The sequence below is a fragment of the Littorina saxatilis genome, linkage group LG5 (genome assembly GCF_037325665.1).
Source record: "Littorina saxatilis isolate snail1 linkage group LG5, US_GU_Lsax_2.0, whole genome shotgun sequence".
NCBI lineage: Eukaryota > Metazoa > Mollusca > Gastropoda > Littorinimorpha > Littorinidae > Littorina > Littorina saxatilis.
Genome location: NC_090249.1, coordinates 6,631,485 through 6,652,588, shown reverse-complemented (window position 1 = coordinate 6,652,588; position 21,104 = coordinate 6,631,485). Strand labels below are relative to the sequence as shown.

The window sequence follows — 21,104 nt, the reverse complement described above, 5'->3', positions numbered from 1 at the left end:
GTGAAATGCAATACCAAAGTCCGGCCTTTGTCAAAGATTGCTTTACAAAAATTGCAATCAATTTGATTAAAAAATGAGGGTGTGACTGTGCCGCCTCAACTTTTACAAAAAGCCGGATATGACGTCATCAAAGACATTTATCCAAAAAATGAAAAAAACGTCCGGAGATATCATACCCAGGAGCTCCCATGTAAAACTTCATAAAGATCGGTCCAGTAGTTTACTGTAAATCGCTCTACACACACACACACACACACACACACACACACACACACACACCACACACACACAGTCACAGTAGTTTACTCTAAATCGCTCTACACACACACACACACACACACACACACACACACACACACACACACACACACCACGACCCTCGTCTCGATTCCCCCTCTATGTTAAAACATTTAGTCAAAACTTGACTAAATGTAAAAACCACAAAGGGAAGTAAGCGCTCTAAATTCATACGACATGTGTAATGGAGTAAGCGAGAGTTATACGGAACCAATCTCCTGGCACCTGAGAGAATAACAAGCATTGAAATGAACAAGCGACTTTCATCCTCTACAAAAAAAATCGTCACATGCAAAAACGCGCATGACTGTACTCTCAATGTCAACAGTGTGGTTGAATTCATCAAAATCTCAGTATTAGTTTCCTGACCTTACGACCGGCCATTCGTGACAAGCGGTTCTATCGTGTCCAGTTTGGTTCTAGATCTATATCTACCAGCCATACCACCGGCTTCTCTGAGATTGCTTTCCAACTTATCTATCCATCTAATTGGAAAACTGAGTGTTTTCAAAACTAGCACTGGCCTGCAGTTGTCGAACAACCTTTTGGTGATAGCACAGACAGAAACAGCTTTCGGGGTTTGATTTGAGCGAAAGCTTTTTTCACAGAAACCTGATACTTTTTAGTCTGTTGATCGCTTTCGAGGGGCGAATGGCTTACCCGGCGAAAATGCCCACGCATATCTCTCCATTTATATTCGACTCAGCAAGCTAGAATATGTGACGTTGTTTTCACAGTTCAGCCGTTTATCATTGCAAGCATCGATCGATAAAGTCAGCGGAAATTCTGGTATTTGAAGGTAAAGTATTTTAACAACTATATAAGGGTAATCAGGTAAGGTACTAATTGGATTCTTAATAGCCTACACACACACACGTTGCTGATTTTCAATCCCGCATGCACAGCTTCAACGCGCTGCTAAATATTCATGTGGTTGGCTATTAGCCAATGAGAGCGCAGGGGGGTTTGCGCAGAGTCGGTGAATCATACTGACCACTGCCAGTACCAGTGCAAACTTCAAACGGTCAACACCTGTGGATTTCTTTGCGGGATTTTGAGATTCGAATTGGACTGTTATCCATCAATTGTTATTGCTGTGCAGTGAATTGACACTGACTGACCACTACACTGTGCATAGTGACTGTCGATGCCTGCTTTACTGTGCAAAGTGGGAACAATGACGCTGACGGATAACGAAAAGTACGCCTGTTGCGGCAGCATGCAGTCTATTCCTGAGTAAGTAACTCTCTCTCTATCCCCCCCTCACTCTCTCTCTCTCTCTCTCTCTCTCTCTCTCTCTCTCTCTCTCTCTCTCTCTCTCTCTCTCTCTCTCTCCCTCTCTCCTTCTATGCACCTCCCTCCCCCTCTCTCTCTATCTCTCCCTTCTCTCAGTCTTTCTCTCTTTCTTTCTCACAGTCTCTCTGTCCCTCTCTCTCTTTCCACCACTCACCCCCCCCCCCTCTCTCTCTCTCTCTCTCTTTCTCTCTCTCTCTCTCTCCTTCTATGCACCACCATCCCCCTCTCTCTCTATCTCTCCCTTCTTTCAGTCTTTCTCTCTTTCTTTCTCACAGTCTCTCTGTCCCTCTCTCTCTCTCTCTCTCTCCACCACTCACCCCCCCCCCTCTCTCTCTCTCTCTCTCTCTCTCTCTCTCTCTAGTCTACATGATAGTATTTATGCATAATGTTTCAATGATATCATGCACGCTGGAGTTTATGTTTTTTCTTAGATGTGAGCAAAACAGTGCATGCATTGCGGTAGGCTTACCATTACCAGGGTATCACCATCGTGAGCCAGTCTCATTGCTGATCAAGCAATGCACGCCAATGTGGTTCTCAAAACTAAATGCTGTAATTGCCAGCAAAACAATGTCTATGCAACTGCCTTTCACTCTTATACTGAACTTTGCATGGTATTACTGTGTGCATCTTATCTAATAGTGCACATCAAGTTTTTGCAAAACAGTGGCACTTAAAACAAACTTTTTCCCCCACAATATTGTTATGTGCATCGCCATCACTCAGTGCACACCCAGTGGTTTAAACGAAGGCCTCAGTTGGGAGCAAAACAATGTTACAACAAGTCTATACTTTCTGCGATATTGTTTGTTTCTTGTCAAACTGTACACATCTAGGGTTTAGGCCTAAAAAAAAAATAGGTGTGGTTACGGTAACCCGACCTACCCTATTTTTGGGGGCCGACCCTATAACTTTTTATTACATTTGTCAAAAAAATACCAAAAAAAACAAGTAAACGAGTGCAGAAAACGCAATGAAAGCAAAAGCGCCCGAGTCGCACACTTATTTCCCTGTGAAGTAGGTTTAATTTGTACACATTAGAAAAAAAAGTTAAAAAAAAAAGTGACTGCCTACCTTCCTACTCTATTTTTTTTTGCTATGTTACCGTAACCACACCTATTATTTTTTTTGGCCTTAAAACGAAGGCCTTGGTTGGGAGCAAGGCAGTGGCACTCACTGCAAGAAGTGTTATTCCGTTTGCACGCTATTTTAGTGTGTGCGTCTTGACCAGTAACGCGCGCACTTAGGTTATACCTATGCTTGCCCCCACAATGTGTTAATGACCACACAGTGACCTTTACGGACGTAAACTCTGCAGTTATCTTCCCAATAATTGGGTGTTCACACACACACACACACACACACACACACACACACACATATCAACCTCACCGTCTGACCCCAAATCTAACGTCTGGGTATTTCTTAATTAAAACTATCGGCTAAATGTACCCACTCCGTAAAATCAGTATTGCCGCTATTTCTCCGTCATGTTCATGACGTAAAGATAAACCGTGTCAGTTAATGACGAAAGTTGTGTGTGCGCCCAACGAAGTCCACCCCTGTTTCGTAATCAGCCTAGTAATAGCCGAGGCTGCGGCATCTGAGCGAGAGTTGAGCGGTTTACCGTTGAGTCTTGGTAATTTGCCGGGTCGTGTGTGCGTGAGTAGCAGTGATCATCATGCCCTGTTTGTCTGTGACGGCTTACCAGCGCCAAAACCAGTTCTGACTCGATCCCCGACGCCATTGCCAGAGCCAACACAAACAAATTAAACCATAAACTGGCATGGGGAAGAAACTGGTAATTTTTAGTGATATTTGTTTGATTTGTTTTTCTCGTGAACAATTTAATCATGTGGTTATGGCGCGTGTAAGTTGTCACTGATATGACAGCTTATCAGCGCCAAAACAAGTTCTGACTCGATTCCCGACGCCATTGCCAGAGCTAGAGCCAACACTGAAAACTCAGTTAAACATTATTTTTGGGGGAGAAATGGTAATTTTTAGTATTCTTGTTTTGTTTTCTCATGAAAAATGTAATTAATTATGTGGTTATGGCGCGTCATATGACAGCTTATCAGCACCAAAACCTAGCGTTAACATGTTCAGTTCACCGGAACATTTTAAATACCACGCATTCTGTTTAAGTTTACGGCGATATATATATAATGTTCACCGACAGTCTTAGTGTTCAGTGATGTCCTAAGGCAACAACAAAAAATAGTCTGTTTACGGTATCCCGACCGACCCTATTTTTTCGCGCGACCCTAGACTTTTTTTGGGCATTTGGGGAAAAAAAAAGTCTTTGTTTTATGGCAAAATAACTTAAAAAAATGTTTTTTTGGGGAAAAAATAAATAAAATCCCGACCTACCGACCCTATTTTTTTGGCCAATGTTACCGTAAACAGACTTGTTTTTTTGTGTTTTTTTGCCCAAACGTCGTAAAAACCATAATGAAGCATGATTACGTGATGATTAAAATGATCGCAAGAAATTTCACAAAAATTAAACTTTAAAGTTCTGGCTCGATTCTTGCCGAAAAATGTTTAATTATGTTTTGGCGCTGGTAGGCCGTCCTACCTGTCTGTCATTTGTGGAGATGTTGTGTCTTGTCGTTGTCAGTAGGTGAGAGGGTGAAGAGGGACAGGGGTGGGGCTGGAGGGTATGTGGTGGAGGAAGGTAAGGAGGGTGTGTGAGTGTGTGTGTGTGTGTGTGTGTGTGTGTGTGTATGATGTGTGTGTGTGAGTGTGAGTGTGTGTGTGTGTATGTATGTATGTGTGTGTGTGTATGTGTGTATGTGTGTGTGTGTGTGTGTGTGTGTGTGCGTGTGTGTTCTAAAAAACATAGGCATCATCAACTCCGCTGGTGGCAGAATCCAAAATAGTTCATCCCAGCTCAGGTTTCAGATTAAATCAAGATTAAGAATAAGATTTAGTTTTAAAACGCACTTAGGCTGACCTTAACGAAACCCATAACTATTGTCTGTCCTTTCGTGCGGGTAGGCCTACAGACGCATACGCATGCGGCTTTTACAAGAAACGCCGTTCGACTGCCATGGTATCGCAATCGACATCTGATTCTAAGTTAAAGGAGGGGGGGGGTGGAAGGCACAAATGGAGGATAACCAAACACACAATGTGTGAACAACCAGTAGAAAAGATCAAAATTGTCGTAAATCCTTGCGAATGCTCCCACATATATGCACCAGACAAAAAGGTTGACGGTGTGTGTAGTGGTGGTGGTGGTGGTGGTGGTGGTGGTGGTGGTGGTGGTGAAAGGGGCGCAGAAACTCGACAGGGGAGAGCCAGGGGGAGGGGACGTCGCAGTGTGGGGGGGCGGGGGGGTCACACACATCTGTAGAATAAAACCCCACACAAACCGTGAAGAAACAGTCGCGTCCAAGTTTGTTTTTGTTGTTTTTTTGCCTTTCGCCTGCTGACGTCATTGTCCACGGGAAGAAAAATTCACTGACGGCGCGAACACAACAAAGCAAAACATTGGTGCAAACATCTTCCAAACCCTCGCGGACACAGGCGCTACGTTTTCGAGCAAAGGCGCACGATTTGTTCAAAGTACTTTCCATACAGGCAAGGTACCTCGCCGAGAAAAACGTGCCACGACAGTAAAATTGCAGTAACCTATTCCAGTCATCATTATTTCTCTGAGGAAAGTGATAAACAATGTGCTGCTATGCAGAGACTAGGAACAAGAGATTGTATGTGAGAAGAACGAGAACTCAGATAACAATGAACATGACTGCACTCGCCAAAAACACGAACGATAAAAATACGAATAAGTATTCTAAAAACACGAACAATAAAACTACGAATAATACTTTATTCGTATTTTTATTGTTCGTGTTTTTGGTGAGTACATTTTCATTGTTAGCTTACTCTGTATTGTTGTTCTATTTCAGACGCCTTTGCTTTTGAGCGAAATGATATCAGCTGACCAGGTGGGCGGGGATGTAGCTCAGTCGGTAGCGCGCTGGATTTGTATCCAGTTGGCCGCTGTCAGCGTGAGTTTGTGGAGAGATTTATTTCTCAGAGTCAACTTTGTGTGCAGACTCTCCTCGGTGTCCGAACACCCCGTGTGTACACGCAAGCACAAGACCAAGTACGCACGAAAAAGATTTTGTAATCCATGTCAGAGTTCGGTGGGTTATAGAAACACGAAAATACCCAGTATGCTTCCTCCGAAAACGGCGTATGGCTGCCTAAATGGCGGGGTAAAAAAAACCGGTCATACACGTAAAATTCCACTCGTGCAAAATACACGAGTGTGCGTGGGAGTTTCAGCCAACGAACGCAGAAGAAAAAGAAGAAGAAGAAGAAGAAGAAGCTGACCAGGCGCAAAAAGAGATCCAAGAGTATCCGCACACTCGGCGAACTCCAGCTTTTGTCTTGGTGCAAGCGAAGGTTATCCGAGTGCAGAACAAATGTCACATCGTCAATTAAGACAGCCCATGAAGGCTGGTGTAAATACCTGCAGTACATTATATCTATGGGCTTATTCCATGGCGGATATTCAATGTCTACAAAGACGCTTGAGGATAACTGGGTGTTTGGCATTTATCTTGTCATTTGTCGTGCTTCTCCCTCTGAGGGGATAAACCGGGGGGGGGGGGGGGGGGGGGGGGGGGAGAGATTGCTCACAAGTGGATGAAGTTTTTGGTGGATGTACATGTACTTTCTGAGTTCTGAGTGACCTCGAGGGGAAGGAGAGAGAGGGGTACAAAACTCAGGACACTAATTAAACTCGCATCAACAAATCGAGCAACTAACTGCAAATAAGGGTTAGTTCTGATAACAATGATAGGTTAAATGAAAATGTGCAAGGATATGCCTCACTGTTCGCTCATGACAGCTAGACACGTGGACCCCATTGGCCCTCTAGTTTTACAGTACTAAAAAAGAAACAACAACAAAACAACAACCAACAACAACAACAACAAACGCCTCATCATATATATTTTGCAATCATCAGAAAGCGACACAAACAACAACAACAACAAACGCCTCATCATATATATTTTGTCATCATCAGAAAGCGACACAAACAACAACAACAACAACAACAAACGCCTCATCATATATACTTTGTCATCATCAGAAAGCGACACAAACAACAACAACAAACGCCTCATCATATATATTCTGCAATCATCAGAAAGCGACACAGACAACAACAACAACAACAACAACAACAACAAACGCCTCAAATATATTTTGCAATCATCAGAAAGCGACACAGACAACAACAACAACAACAACAACAACAAACGCCTCATCATATATATTTTGCAATCATCAGAAAGCGACACAGACAACAACAACAACAACAAACGCCTCATCTTATATATTTTGCCATCATCAGAAAGCGACATGCATCAAGCTGTTTTTCTTTCGTCAAAAGAACTACAATGGAACTTGGAAGATAAAGTAGAATGGAAGAAGAAGAAGAACTAGTGACTCGATATATACGTAAACGCATAGCAACAGCACTCTCTAGCAACCGCGTTTTTGTTGTGGAAGCAAGTTGTGTTTTTAGCCCAGTCCAAGTTTGTACGAGTACAAGAAAACACAAAGGGAGAGAGAAAAAAAAACAAGGAAGAGAAAAAGAAAGAGCGATACATCACATATCTTTTATTTCTAGCCACCGTGTGTCATTACACGTACACCGAGTTCCACAGCCTGCAGAATGCATAAATGAATTGCTTCTGTGACATACCTCCAAGGCATTTCCTCGCCCCCATAATTATGTCCCAGAGGCGAGGGTGGGGTGGATTGAAAAGAAACTCAGTTAAGTTCTCCACGCGTGGGTGTTAATGAAGGGGGGGGTCTCTATGTCTGTGTGTGCGTCAGTGTGTTCCTGTGTCTGTACGCATTCACTGAATGCACTGTCGGCTTCGGTTTTGCTATTTGAGTGTTCGAATACCCTTCCCCAATTAAACCATCCTGACTCCTGACTCCTGACTCCTCTCTCTCTCTCTCTCTCTCTCTCAAACAGAAAAACTGACAGACACACTCATTCACAAGCGGCGAGTGAGTTGCATGTTCCATATCCCACTGAGCAGTACATTCACCACGCGCCTGTACAAAGTTGAACACTGTCCGGCTTACTCTACGGTCTGGTGACAACGAAGGCAGGTTGTCACAATAATCTGCAACTCGTTCTGGCACCAAGGCTTGTGGGGCAAGAGAGTTGACCTGTCGGTCTCTTTGAAGTGTTGGCAACAGGTGACAGTACGGATCGGTTACAGGTGATTGATTTGAGTCAGAGGTCGTCTCTGCTTTGTTTGTTATCCATGTTTTTTTGTGATGCACTCTTTGGACTTTTAGACAGACGAGTGACCAAAGGTTGCAACAACGTTGCATGTACATTTACTTGCATTTAGCCGCAGACGCCATTCATAGGTAGACCCCCCAAAAAACGCCAACTATGCAAGGGGATGAGTCAGGAACTAAATAAAAGTGGTAAGAGATGAATGTCAACTCAGCAAACAGCACAGTTCGAATGAAAATTTGCTCCAAGTGGTCTTTTTCGTGAAGGCTGAGGAGAGAGACAGGCACAGAGAGAGACAGACAGACAGACAGACAGACAGACAGACGTACACAGACAGACAGACGTACACAGACACAGACAGACAGACACAGACAGACAGACATAGAAAGACAGACAGACTGACAGTAAGAGACAAACATATAGATACAGACAGGCCAAACAGACAAACACTCTCTGTGTATGAAACACATCGCACTTGAGCACTCACATTTCGAGCACCACGCCCAGTGCCTTCCCCACCTCGCTTGGAGATTGTCTGCAGGTACACAAAACATTCATCATTCGATATTTATAAGTATAGGCCTACATGGAGGTTATAGACAGCCGGCCGGTTAAAGAGACAGACAGACAGACAGACAGACAGACTGACAGACAAATGTGGCTGCATATCTTGGGCCTGCAATACCTTCTTTCGTAGTGCCTCGCCCATCTCGCTTGGCGATTGTCTGCAAGTGCACATTTTTGATCGTTAGAGAGACAGACGGACGGACGGGCGGACGGACGGACGGACGCACGGACGGACGAACGGACGGACCGACAGACAGACAGAGAACAGGGCGCAGTTGTGGGAAAGGCTTTAGTGTAGTATATAGTCCAGTCGAACCTGTCCTGACGACCACCTCTCGATCACGACCACCTGTCCATTAAGACCACCTACACGTAATTACATTTCTAACTGATGTGCTCGACAGGGCGTTGTCGCCTAAAAGGGATAGATTGGCTGGAACCCTCCCGATTCCAATCACGTCCGCATGCGAAACTGCAGTATGTCTACTATTTCACTAGGCCGCTTATCCAACACGATTTGTTCAAATAAGTATTCTAATATCTTCCTGCTAGTGATAGTTAGATAACAGAACAAAATGTACTCAACAGAAACGTGGGCAATCAAACATTTTTTTTTAATTTTTTTTATTATTTTGTTTGGTTTTATTATTGTGTCTGATTTCATTATTTTGTTTGATTTCATTATTTTGTTTGATTATCCACGTTTCTGGTGAGTACATTTGTTTTGTTATCTTGTTCGATAGTACTCCTCACCTGCAGTCTCTAGTTCTTGTTCTAGTTCTAGTTAGTTTTTATATTTAGTCAAGTTTTGACTAAATATTTTAACATCGAGGGGGAATCGAAACGAGGGTCGTGGTGTATGTGCGTGCGTGCGTGCGTGTGTGTGTGTGTGTGTGTGTGTGTGTAGAGCGATTCAGACTAAACTACTGGACCGATCTTTATGAAATTTGACATGAGAGTTCCTTGGTATGAAATCCCCGAACGTTTTTTTCATTTTTTTGATAAATGTCTTTGATGACGTCATATCCGGCTTTTCGTGAAAGTTGAGGCGGCACTGTCACGCCCTCATTTTTCAACCAAATTGGTTGAAATTTTGGTCAAGTAATCTTCGACGAAGCCCGGGGTTCGGTATTGCATTTCAGCTTGGTGGCTTAAAAATTAATTAATGACTTTGGTCATTAAAAATCTGAAAATTGTAAAAAAAAATAAAAATTTATAAAACGATCCAAATTTACGTTTATCTTATTCTCCATCAATTGCTGATTCCAAAAACATATAAATATGTTATATTCGGATCAAAAACAAGCTCTGAAAATTAAATATATAAAAATTATTATCAAAATTAAATTGTCCAAATCAATTTAAAAACACTTTCATCTTATTCCTTGTCGGTTCCTGATTCCAAAAACATATAGATATGATATGTTTGGATTAAAAACACGCTCAGAAAGTTAAAACAAAGAGAGGTACAGAAAAGCGTGCTATCCTTCTTAGCGCAACTACTACCCCGCTCTTCTTGTCAATTTCACTGCCTTTGCCATGAGCGGTGGCCTGACGATGCTACGAGTAAAATGGCATTGCGTTTCATTCTGTGAGTTCGACAGCTACTTGACTAAATATTGTATTTTCGCCTTACGCGACTTGTTCTTCCCTGTATCCACAGAGTACAGGAGCGTTCCCCTGGGTGTGTCTGCCTGTCGTTGTATCTGTCAAACCCCAAACTCGCCTCTCTGTATCATTGGACAAATCTGTCAGCATTTTAGCCAACTCTCAGTATGTGTATAAGTCTCACGAATGTCGCTTGCTACTTGGTATATTGTTTACTGTTCTTCTTCTTCTTCTTGATACACGTCTTTTCTTCTCTGTTTCCAGTGTTGCTCTCCTGCTTTTACCTAATTATGGTCAAGAGTGGCTTTCTGAAGCCTTGTCCAGCGAGATGTAAGTATGCTGGTTAAAGGAATTATACCAAAGGAATTATACCAAAGGAATATGCCCTCAGATCGCGCCGGAGATTATATCATAAGATTCTGCGTTGCAAATAATGCTACCGCGCAGAATGACTGCCTTCGCTTTGCTAAACGGAAGTGTTTTAACCCCTTCACTGCCCACCCCGTATGTATTACGTGGTCATTTTTGGTTTGTCCTACGCCCATACACGTACTAGGTATGTGGCATTTACATCAGCACTTTTCAGGACTATTTTGTGAAAACTAAATGGGAGGTAACCACTGTCCAACTTCTTGATGGGGTTTAAACACAGTTCTTTCCCATTGACCAGCAATACCAAAATGCTAATCTAGTGTGGCAGTGAAGGGGTTAAAAGCTTCATTAAATGTCTAAGAATAGGCAAAGAAAGAGCATTTATTTATTTTAAGAATACAGTAGAACCTGCCCTGGAAACCACCTGTCCATACCGACCACCTGTCCATACCGACCACCTGTCCATACCGACCATCTGTCCATAAAGACCACCTGTCCATACCGACCACCTGTCCATACCGACCACCTGTCCATACCGACCACCTGTCCATAAAGACCACCTGTCCATAAAGACCACCTGTCCATACCGACCACCTGTCCTTAAAGACCACCTGTCCATACCGACCACCTGTCCATAAAAACCACCTGTCCATACCGACCACCTGTCCATAAAGACCACCTGTCCATACCGACCACCTGTCCATAAAGACCACATGTCCATACCGACCACTTGTCCATAAAGACCACCTGTCCATAAAGACCACCTGTCCATAAAGACCACCTGTCCATACCGACCACCTAGTACCTACCCATTAAGACCACCCCAAAGGGTCCCCGACGGTTGTTACGACTACATAAATCTCCTGTCTAAACAGACTACTTTCTCTCAGTCCCTTGGGTAGTCTCTTAAGACAGGTTCGACTGTATTTTATTTATCTATGTGTGTGTGTGTGTGTGTGTGTGTGTGTGTGTGTGTGTGTGTGTGTGTGTGTGTGTGTGTGTGTGTGTGTGTCCAATAGCTAATGCCCAAGTCCGTGAACGGCAAGTAGCGCAGCCACACACAAAAAACCCATCAATTCTAATGGTAGAAAGGATAAATCCCCTTTCTCCCCCCCCCCCCCCTTTTGTGTACAGTAATGTAATGCTTTTTCACCATGTCTTGTGTGTGTGTGTGTGTATGTGTGTATGTGTGAATGTGTGCGTGTGTGTGTGTGTGTGTGTGTGTGTGTGTGTGTGCGTGTGTTTGCGTATGCGTGTGTGTGCGTGCGTGTTTGCGTGCGTGTGTGTGTGTGTGTGTGTGTTTGTGCGTGCGTGCGTGCGTTAATTTGTTCTGCTATTTGAAGCCATTGAAGCCATTTTGCACAGTCAGGTCAGCAGAGTTAAAAATCTGGAGAATAGAAGCATTATTCTCAAAATATAAAAAAAGCACTCTTTCCAACTTCCGTTGGACCAAGGTCGTCAGGCCAATAACAGTCCCTGAAGGTTTTATGGAATAGGGTCAATTCACCATGACATGTATATGATAATAGTGGTCTTGGGGGGGGGTCTTTTCTTTGTCTCTACCGGCTGGTTGACTGGCTGGCTGGCTGGCTCTCTTGCAGGCTGGCTTGGCTATTGGTAAAAGCTTTTAAAAAATGTCGACTCCTTTTATTTATGCGCAGGCGTGGAATGTAAAAAGACCAAAATATACCGAAATCACGTACGGACGAAGCATGCGGAACGAATAACGGCAGTGTTTCAACCCTTGGGTCTTCTTCAGGCACACAAACAAACAAAGTATTTCTTCTTATTTTTTCTACTTTTTGTGTGTGTGTGTGCCTGAAGAAGATCCTAGGGTTAAAACGTTATCTATTATTCGTTCCGTATTCTTCGTTAACGCATGAGTACAGTATTTGTTGGTCTTTTTTTATGGGAAGAATAAAGGATGACATACCATGTTAGCTCTACTCCTTCTTCGAACTTCTTGCTTCTGTCTTTTTGGTTTAAACAAAACTTTATTCAATTTTAATCATGACAAGAACAATGCATGGATGATTACATACCCAAGCATATAATGCTTATTTTAAGCAATCATAGTAATTACAAAACAAAGGTTAGCATGATGGCGGAATAAGTACATTAGCTCATTTCAGGAAACGAAAAACAAAACAAAAGACAAAACAGATACACAAACAAGCAGAAAATGGGAAGGGGTTGGTGATACATGAGGTGGGGAAAGGGCAGCTAGCTAGTAGCTAGTAGCTAGCTTAAGGGAAAAAGAAGAAGAAGAAGAAGACTTGGAGCGCCAATATTTGAGGGGATTTTTTCAATTGTAATAAGTGCACATGTCTTTTTCTTTGTTTTCTACTTATTTTGTACAACCGAGTAATGTTTCCTTCTGCAATTCGAAGCCATTATGTACAGAGTGGTATTATTGTTCTTCTTCTGGACACAATAAAATCGATTTATGAGAGCTCTTCTCCTTTTATGATAGTGTGTCACTCATACCACCATGCGCTACTGTACTGGCGGTCCTGTGGGGGCTGGGGTTGGTAGGAGTGGACAAATAATCACCATCTTATGAGAATGATATGGTTACGGTCTTCGGAGCTGGAGGCGGAGGGTGTGTGGGTTTGGTCTGAGGGTGTCTGCGCTCCTACAAGTTTCATTGATCACACACGTTGACGCGTTACATAGAGAATACCACATGGCTTGCTGTGTCGAACCAGATTTACACGAGTTGCTTTTTTTTTTTTTTTTAATATTGAACTGCGAGCGAAAGCGAGCTTTTCAATATTTGAACAAGCAACGAGTGTTAATCTGGTATAAACAAAATACAAAATTATAATAGAGAGAGAATGAGAACTCTGCAGTCCAACGATGTACAGGGTGGTCCAAAAAAAGCGCCCTATTTTCTTTTTGATCTCATTTTTGACTGCAAACAGAGATTTAGACAATTTCTTCACCAAACGATAGCAGAATGATGGCAAATTATGTCTTGCATAGTTTGGTAGAAATTGGTTTGTCCTTAGCAGTTGATAATATAATAATATAATAATACCAATAATGACAGCTTATATAGCGCGAGCCACAGTAAACTATGCTCTCCGCGCTTTACATATCAGCTATGAATAAAACCATACTATTTAAACACCAAATACACATACATTCTAATAAAATAACGTAACAATAAACTTACAGCAACACATTATCCACTTATTCTCTATCCAGCCTCCTCTTTCCTGGCGATAGGCTCATTTCACGACGCACTGACTTCCCTTGGCCACTTCATTCCCTGATCGCAACCCACCCGACTACTTTCTGTGGGGGTACCCAGGACATATTATACGGCAACAATTCCCAGACCCTGGCAGCTCTGTAGGACGACATCAGAAGGGAAATCAGGTGCATACCAGCTGACATGATTGGACGAGTCATGGACAATTTCAACGTTCGTGTTGCAGCAGTTCTTCTACGAAGAGGACCCTGGATAAAGCAGATTATCAACTACTAATGACAAACCAATTTCAACCAAATTTGCAAGACATAATTTGCCATGATTCTGCTATTGTTTGGTGAAGACATTTTCTACATCTCTCTTCGCAGTCAAAAATGAGATCAAAAATAAAATAGGGCGGGTTTTTTTTGGACCACCCTATATTTGTAAACAGTATTTATTGATGAAATCAATTTGTCGAATAAAACTGTCTCAGTTAAATAAAGAAATATCCCTTGCGTAACATGGTTTCCACTGGTAACCAGCTCTGGGGAATAACCTAGATACAGACAAAAGATTAAAGCAGTGAGGCTACGGGTGGGGGCTAAAGGGGGGGGGGGGGGGTAGTGATTTGCAACACAATACACGGGGGGTAAATGGGGCTACTTCTAGGTGTTGATGTTACACACTTCACCAGTTTGACAGCAATTTGAGAGACGCAGTCAGGGAGGCCGGTGTCAGTGTGATTGTCTGTTCGTAGGTCTGTTTGTCTGTATGTCTGTCTATAGCCATACAGTCATATCGACAACCACTGACTGAATCGTTGGGGAAAAATCAGGGGGTGGCAACGTGACACGACATGGGGCCGATTGAGGTGTAAACAGCATGTTTGTTTGTCACGCCTGTCTGTCTAACGATCAAGTAGTGTATACTTGCAGAGAATCACCAAGTTAGTGGGCGAAGCACTAAGACAGGCGGTATAGCAGGCCTCAAAGACACAACCAAATTCGATGTCTGTCTGTCTGTCTGCCTTGCCTGCCTGCCTGTGTCTGGCTGGCTGGCTGGCTGGCTGTCTCTTCAACCGGTCGACCTTCTGTAACCTCCCTGTATACGAGTATCTAATGATGAATGTTTGGTGTGCTTGCAGACAGTCGCCCAGTGAGGTGGGGGAGGCACTGAGGGAGGCGGTGTGGCAGGCCCAGGAGCAGGGCAGACTGAGATGTGGGGTCGTGGACTGTGCCCAGCTGCTCGAGATGTGAGTACTGAAGCGTGTGTGTGGTTTTTTTCTTCTTTTTTTCAAAGACTCAAAATGTTACTGTTCTTATAAAAACAAGGAGCATTGCCCTGCAGAGAGAGAAGGTAAAACGAGTACTGAAGCGTAAGTTTGTGTTTTATTTTCATTTTCATTACTTTATTGTCCCATCGCTGGGAAATTTGGGTCGCTCCCTCCCAGTGGAAAGCTAGCAGCAACAAAAGTCTCGCTTTCTCCACAGGTGGGTGCGTGTTTAGGTGTAATCAGCCACATATGCACTCATGGCAGAAAGACCGAGGTCTTTAACGTGCCACAGTGGTGACACGGGGGTGGACCATGGACTATGCTGATTTAGATACTCCGGATGTGCACGCGGGTCAATCCTGATTTTAAAAATCCGCATGTGTATCATCTTGATTTAGAAACTCCGGATGAGGGTCTATCCTGATTTTAAAAGTCCAAATGTGGATCTATCTTGATTTAGAAACGCCGGATGTTAGTCTTTTCTCATTTCGCACAAACAAATTTGGAAAGTAAGGTAGTTCCCATGTAAGCACAAAACGTGCATGTCCTGTTTTGTTTGCACGCAGAAATGATTATACAACTCTTAAACTTCATGCCAACGTTCTTCCGGCTTCTTTAAAGCCAAATACCGCCGCATTCGATGGAAATCCGAGGAAAAAAACTTATGTTTTTTTTGTTTGTTTTTGTGACGTCAGCAGTGATCCATTCAACGTCATGATGTGCGTGATGCCGGCCAGTGAACCTGATGACGTGTCGGCCCTCATCCAACGGACGTTGATCAAGGCTTTCTGCCACGAGTACCAAATTCGTCTCATCAAGGTGAGTGTCCAGGCCTGGGTCAGTCAGTCAGGTTGTGTTTTTAAGGTTTTTTTCGTTCATGGGCTGAGACTCCCACGTTCACTCATCTTTCTGCACGAGTGGGTTTGTACGTGTATGTCCGTTTTTACCCCGCCGTTCAGGCAGCCATACGCCGCTTTCGGGGGAAGCATGTGGGGTATTTCCGTGTTTCTGAAATCCACCGCATACTCATTATACCTACAGGCAGACTTGTACAGACTGTCAAGTCGTTCTGTATTTGAATTGAATTGAATTGAATTGAGTAACTTTATTTTACAAGGATTAAGATTTAAGGCGAGATTTTACAGTCAGCGAGCACATGCACTTAAAAGCCACGACTCCCATACGATACGCATCGTAGGCCGAAATCACGTACTAGAAATTCATGGAGGGCGTCCCACGACGCACTAAAACTGAAAAGAGCGGGTCCTGGGACCCACTACATACCCGTCATCATGCGTACCATCAGTACTGTTTTCAGTAAACGCTGTGCCAGATCTGTACCGATAGGCCTACAAGTTTAGGAAGGTTATCTTACGCATATGGCCACAACGCTTTTGTAAAGGGCTAAGAGTTTAAAAATGTCGGTATTACTTCGAGCGGTCTGTGTCGGCGAGGAATTAGCCTTCCTGAAGCAAGTATAATTATGGATCTCCACCGGGGACCCTCTAGAAATTAAAGTTGAGGGTCTAGGACCCTCTAGGTTGATCGTCCGTGGGGAGCACTGAAAGCGCTTTGTTGGAATAAACAGCATGAAGACTGACGCTTACTGAAAAGGCACAGTCCTTCCTGTGTCAACAGTTTGACCCACAATCTCAGATCTGGCTCGGCGTTTACATGGGATGAGACTATCCCTCCACCTAGACACGTACAGGCTGCCATACTCGTAGCGTTCATTAACTAATTCATATTGTTTACATGTGCCAATAATGTTATAAAACTGTACCTAAGGGGATATAATAACGATTGGCTGTAGCTTTCGAACACAGAAAAAAATATTTCAGTATTGCAAAGTGGTGTTGATAGTGTCGAATGTAAACAGACCAGTCTCAAAGTGAAAGTGGATGTTTTCCGGAAATTGCGCAGGCGGAAATATACGATCTCTCACAGCACATATTCGCAAGAATAAGGCCACAGGCTTCCGCTGACAAGCTACAAGTACATCTAATTTTCTAATAGGCCTATGTACTCACGTGTCCAGCAAAACTTTGGCGAGTTCAGTATCCCCTTTGTAGGGGAAGGGCTCCTAATATGGACCGGCTCCTAATATGGACCACCTCCTGTTCTGACAAACTAACGGCGCTAGAGCGCTCAAAACAATTTCATTGGCTGTATTCACCCTCTCTGGATAACTTGCACATGTCAAAACAGTTGCAGAAACACAAACCTTAAAACCGTCAGGCTTTTTATCTTTTTTTCACTTTTGGCAGGGTTCACTCTAAATTTGCCGCCTAAAACGGACTCGTTTCTGTCCACAGCCAAAGCTTTTATCACACAAAAATGGCTATATAATTATATGACAGCTAAGACCGTATTATTTTGTTACATTTTAGCAGTTTTGGCCCCGAGTTTATATCTGAACGGACACTACGGGCTTTTTGTGAAATAATGTAATCAACAAATTCTCACTCTTCATGGGAAGCAGTCAGCATGTTGATGTGTGATATGCTTACACAAGTGGAGGGATGGTCTTGTCCTATTTAAACAGTCAGCATGTTGATGTGTGATATGCTTACACAAGTGGAGGGATGATCTTGTCCTATTTAAACAGTCAGCATGTTGATGTGTGATATGCTTACACAAGTGGAGGGATGATCTTGTCCTATTTAAACAGTCAGCATGTTGATGTGTGATATGCTTACACAAGTGGAGGGATGGTCTTGTCCTATTTCGAAGCTTGGCAAGACCTGAGATGGTGAGCCGGACGTTTTTTCACGGGGAGGGGGGGGGGGGAAGGCGGTTGCCTTTATTACGCTTATATTCCTGAGTATGTTCGCGCACACACACACACACACACACACACACACACACACACACACACACAGGCGCGCGCGCGCTGATATGATCTCACAACCACGCACGCGCCGTCGAGCATACTCACGCACATGCACGCACCCACAAACACAATCATGCACACATAATGATTCGCACACAAAATTATACGCTCTCTCCCTATGTCTCTTTCTGGCTCTCTGTCACTGTCTTTCTCTCTCTGTCTCCACACCAAGCGCCGTGTAATTACACCCCCGGTATAGGGGTGTGTATAGGATTCGCTCCATGTGTTTGTTTGTTTGTTTGTGTTCGCATATAGATCTCAAGAATGAACGGACCGATCGTCACCAAACTTGGTGAACAGGTTCTATACATTCCTGAGACGGTCCTTACAAAAATTGGGACCAGTCAAACACACGGTTAGGGAGTTATTGGTGGATTCAGATTCTACAAGGACTTATAGAGGGACATATTAATGGTCAAAGGGAAATAACCTTCTCAGTTGGTGGCAGTGAGAATGGTTATTTCCCTTTGACCAACGGTGGTGTTTTTCCTACCTCGGAGGAATTTCTTGTTTTGATTGAAAACGATACTGGAAATACTGCTGAAATGCGATGCAAAGTGACACCGCGCAGTCAATCTTTTATTTTTCATTTCACGCAGACGCCTTTCATCTGGAGACATGCATTTGAACCTTTTTTCAACGTCTACGGACACTATATACACAGATTATACATATCCGAGTTTATGTGATTGCTAAAAAACAAATAGGCTTGAAAATTGCTCGCTCTTTACGTAGGGCACCTGGGATGTTCCCGTTTGGTGAGCGTTCAAATGGAAGGGTGTTTGTACTGTGTGTAAAAGCCTGACAGTATCTGTGATGGTTTACGGGAGGCTTACTGTGCCTTTAAATATCTATCCAGAATAGGTTGTTTTGTTTTGCTTTCTTGCGTATCTCTTGTGTTATGTCATTTCTACTCATGCAGGTGTCGAGCGCATGAGCAGTACAAAACGAGTTTTGTGCGACAATTTTGAGGGGTGCCAAGACAAAGCGTTGTAATTCAGCAAAGAATGAATGGAGAGAAGTTTTAGTCGGACTCTGATGTTACATTTCTCAAAGAAGGGAAATTAAACATTCAACAGATATATTGGTCCATGTAATCGCCCTTGCTTCCTTCACCAGGAGAGGGACAAATCGTGAATTAGACGAGCTAGTCCGATCCGTGTAGTGACGTCTGTCATTTGGAGTCGAGTTCAGTTTCCTGTTGTTCGTGCACATCTTTGCTTCGTTGATATTATAATGGGAAGAGAAACAAAAAAAATCCCTGTTATACGGGCTTTTTACATCGATTTTGTCTCCCATTGACATACAGTGGAACACCCCTATGTAAGACTCCCACATTAATGTGAACCTCCACCACGAAATGAGTCGCATGTCACCTCGCGCTGTTCTGCGCTAGGCTTAATATAAGTCCGGGGAGTGTCTGGTAACAGTGTGAGGGTCACCTTAGTCACGGGCTTATAACTCAAATATAGTTTTCGCTCTTTTCTGAAACGGGTTTCACCACTGGATAGAGCATAAAAAACTCTTTAGGAAAATATAAAAATATGAAAATCATGCAAAAGTGACATGTGACTCATTCCGTGGTGGAGTGTCACATTTAAGACTTCCCTCTTTTCAAGATCTTGATTTTTCAGATCGTTTGTTCATAGCATCTGTCCATTTACCTGCATTCCCTTCTTTTTGATACCTGGTCCGACGGGCGTTGTGGCGGGGTGGTAAGACGTCGGCCTCTTCATCGGAAGGTCGAGGGTTCGAATCCCTGCCGCGGCCGCCTGGTGGGTTAAGTGTGGAGATTTGTCCGATCTCCCTGGTCAAGGTATGTGCAGACCTGCTAGTGGCTTATCCCCCTTCGTGTGTACACGCAAGCACAAGCCCAAGTGCGCACGGAAAAGAGCCTGTAATCCATGTCAGAGTTCGGTGGGTCATAGAAACACAAAATTACCCAGCATGCTTCCTCCGAAAGCGGCGTATGGCTGCCTAAATGGCGGGGGGAAAAAACGGTCATTCGCGTAAAATTCCACTCGTGCAAAAACACGAGTGTACGTGGGAGTTTCAGCCCACGAACGCAGAAGAAGAAGAAGAAGATACCTGATTTTCTCAGATTTGTGGAGGTCTTAAAAGGGGGGTGTACAAGTTCCACTTCCTTCTTCTTCTCTCGTTCCTTACTTTTCTTTTTACATTTAGTCAAGTTTTGACTAAATATTTTAACGTAGAGGGGGGAATCGAGACGAGGGTCGTGGTGTATGTGTGTGTGTGTGTGTGTGTCTGTGTGTGTGTGTGTGTGTGTGTGTGTGTGTGTGTGTCTGTCTGTGTGTGTGTGTAGAGCGATTCAGACTAAACTACTGGACCGATCTTTATGAAATTTTACATGAGAGTTCCTGGGAATGATATCCCCGGACGTTTTTTTCTTTTTTTCGATAAATACCTTTGATGACGTCATATTCGGCTTTTTGTAAAAGTTGAGGCGGCATTGTCACACCCTCATTTTTCAATCAAATTGATTGAAATTTTGGCCAAGCAATCTTCGACGAAGGCCGGACTTCGGTATGGCATTTCAGCTTGGTGGCCTAAACATTAATTAATGATTTTGGTCATTAAAAATCAGACAATTGTAAACAAACAAAAAAATTATAAAACGATCCAAATTTACGTTCATCTTATTCTCCATCATTTTTTGATTCCAAAAACATATAAATATGTTATATTTGGATTAAAAACAAGCTCTGAAAATTAAAAATATAAAAATTATGATCAAAATAAAATTTTCGAAATCAATTTAAAAACACTTTCATCTTATTCCTTGTCGGTTCCTGATTCAAAAAACATATAGATATGATATGTTTGGATTAAAAACACGCTCAGAAAGTTAAAACGAAGAGAGGTACAGTAAAGCGTGCTATGAAGCACAGCGACAGGTTTCACAGTCTTCAGAGTCGGGTATGTCCCTGACTTTGATATTAAATAAAACGTTTCGTTTTGTTTAGTCGTGAATTTTCACTGGTCTATGTCGAATGTCCTCGGAATTTACATATGAAAAATAAACTTTGATCGAATTCAAGTCAAGTTTGTATTCCCCACCTGCGAAAGAGGTAGGTCGGTCGTGAGAAATGAGACGGACACGATTTCCCTTTTTAGCCACATTGCAATAGACAAAGGCACCAGTACAAAAAAACACAAAGAAATCCAGTTAAAAGTTCATTAGAAACCAAAGAACAGAGATAGATGAACACACTTAGTTAAAAAAAACCAATGAATGTGTTTATATTTATTCGATACAATCGCATGCGAAGTAAACGGTCTTTTTTCTAAATGT

General features: G+C 43.0%; 1 protein-coding gene across 1 annotated transcript; it reads left to right on the top strand.

The window, feature by feature from the left end:
• The first annotated feature begins 1,474 nt into the window (after positions 1-1,474).
• On the top strand, positions 1,475-18,728 carry LOC138965921 (growth arrest and DNA damage-inducible protein GADD45 alpha-like). The gene is made up of 4 exons (XM_070338001.1): positions 1,475-1,533; positions 14,770-14,877; positions 15,597-15,717; positions 18,714-18,728. Exons 1-4 carry the CDS (start codon positions 1,475-1,477, stop codon positions 18,726-18,728), a joined length of 303 nt encoding a protein of 100 aa, XP_070194102.1.
• Positions 18,729-21,104: the final 2,376 nt, after the last annotated feature.

What these genes read in the sequence shown, in the direction of transcription:
- LOC138965921 (XM_070338001.1), top strand. Translation starts at nt 1,475, where the DNA reads ATGACGCTGACGGATAACGAAAAGTACGCCTGTTGCGGCAGCATGCAG. An exon ending in AGCATGCAGTCTATTCCTGA is followed by an intron (nt 1,534 to 14,769) that starts GTAAGTAACTCT and finishes GTGTGCTTGCAG; the next exon opens with ACAGTCGCCCAGTGAGGTGG. An exon ending in TGTGCCCAGCTGCTCGAGAT is followed by an intron (nt 14,878 to 15,596) that starts GTGAGTACTGAA and finishes TGACGTCAGCAG; the next exon opens with TGATCCATTCAACGTCATGA.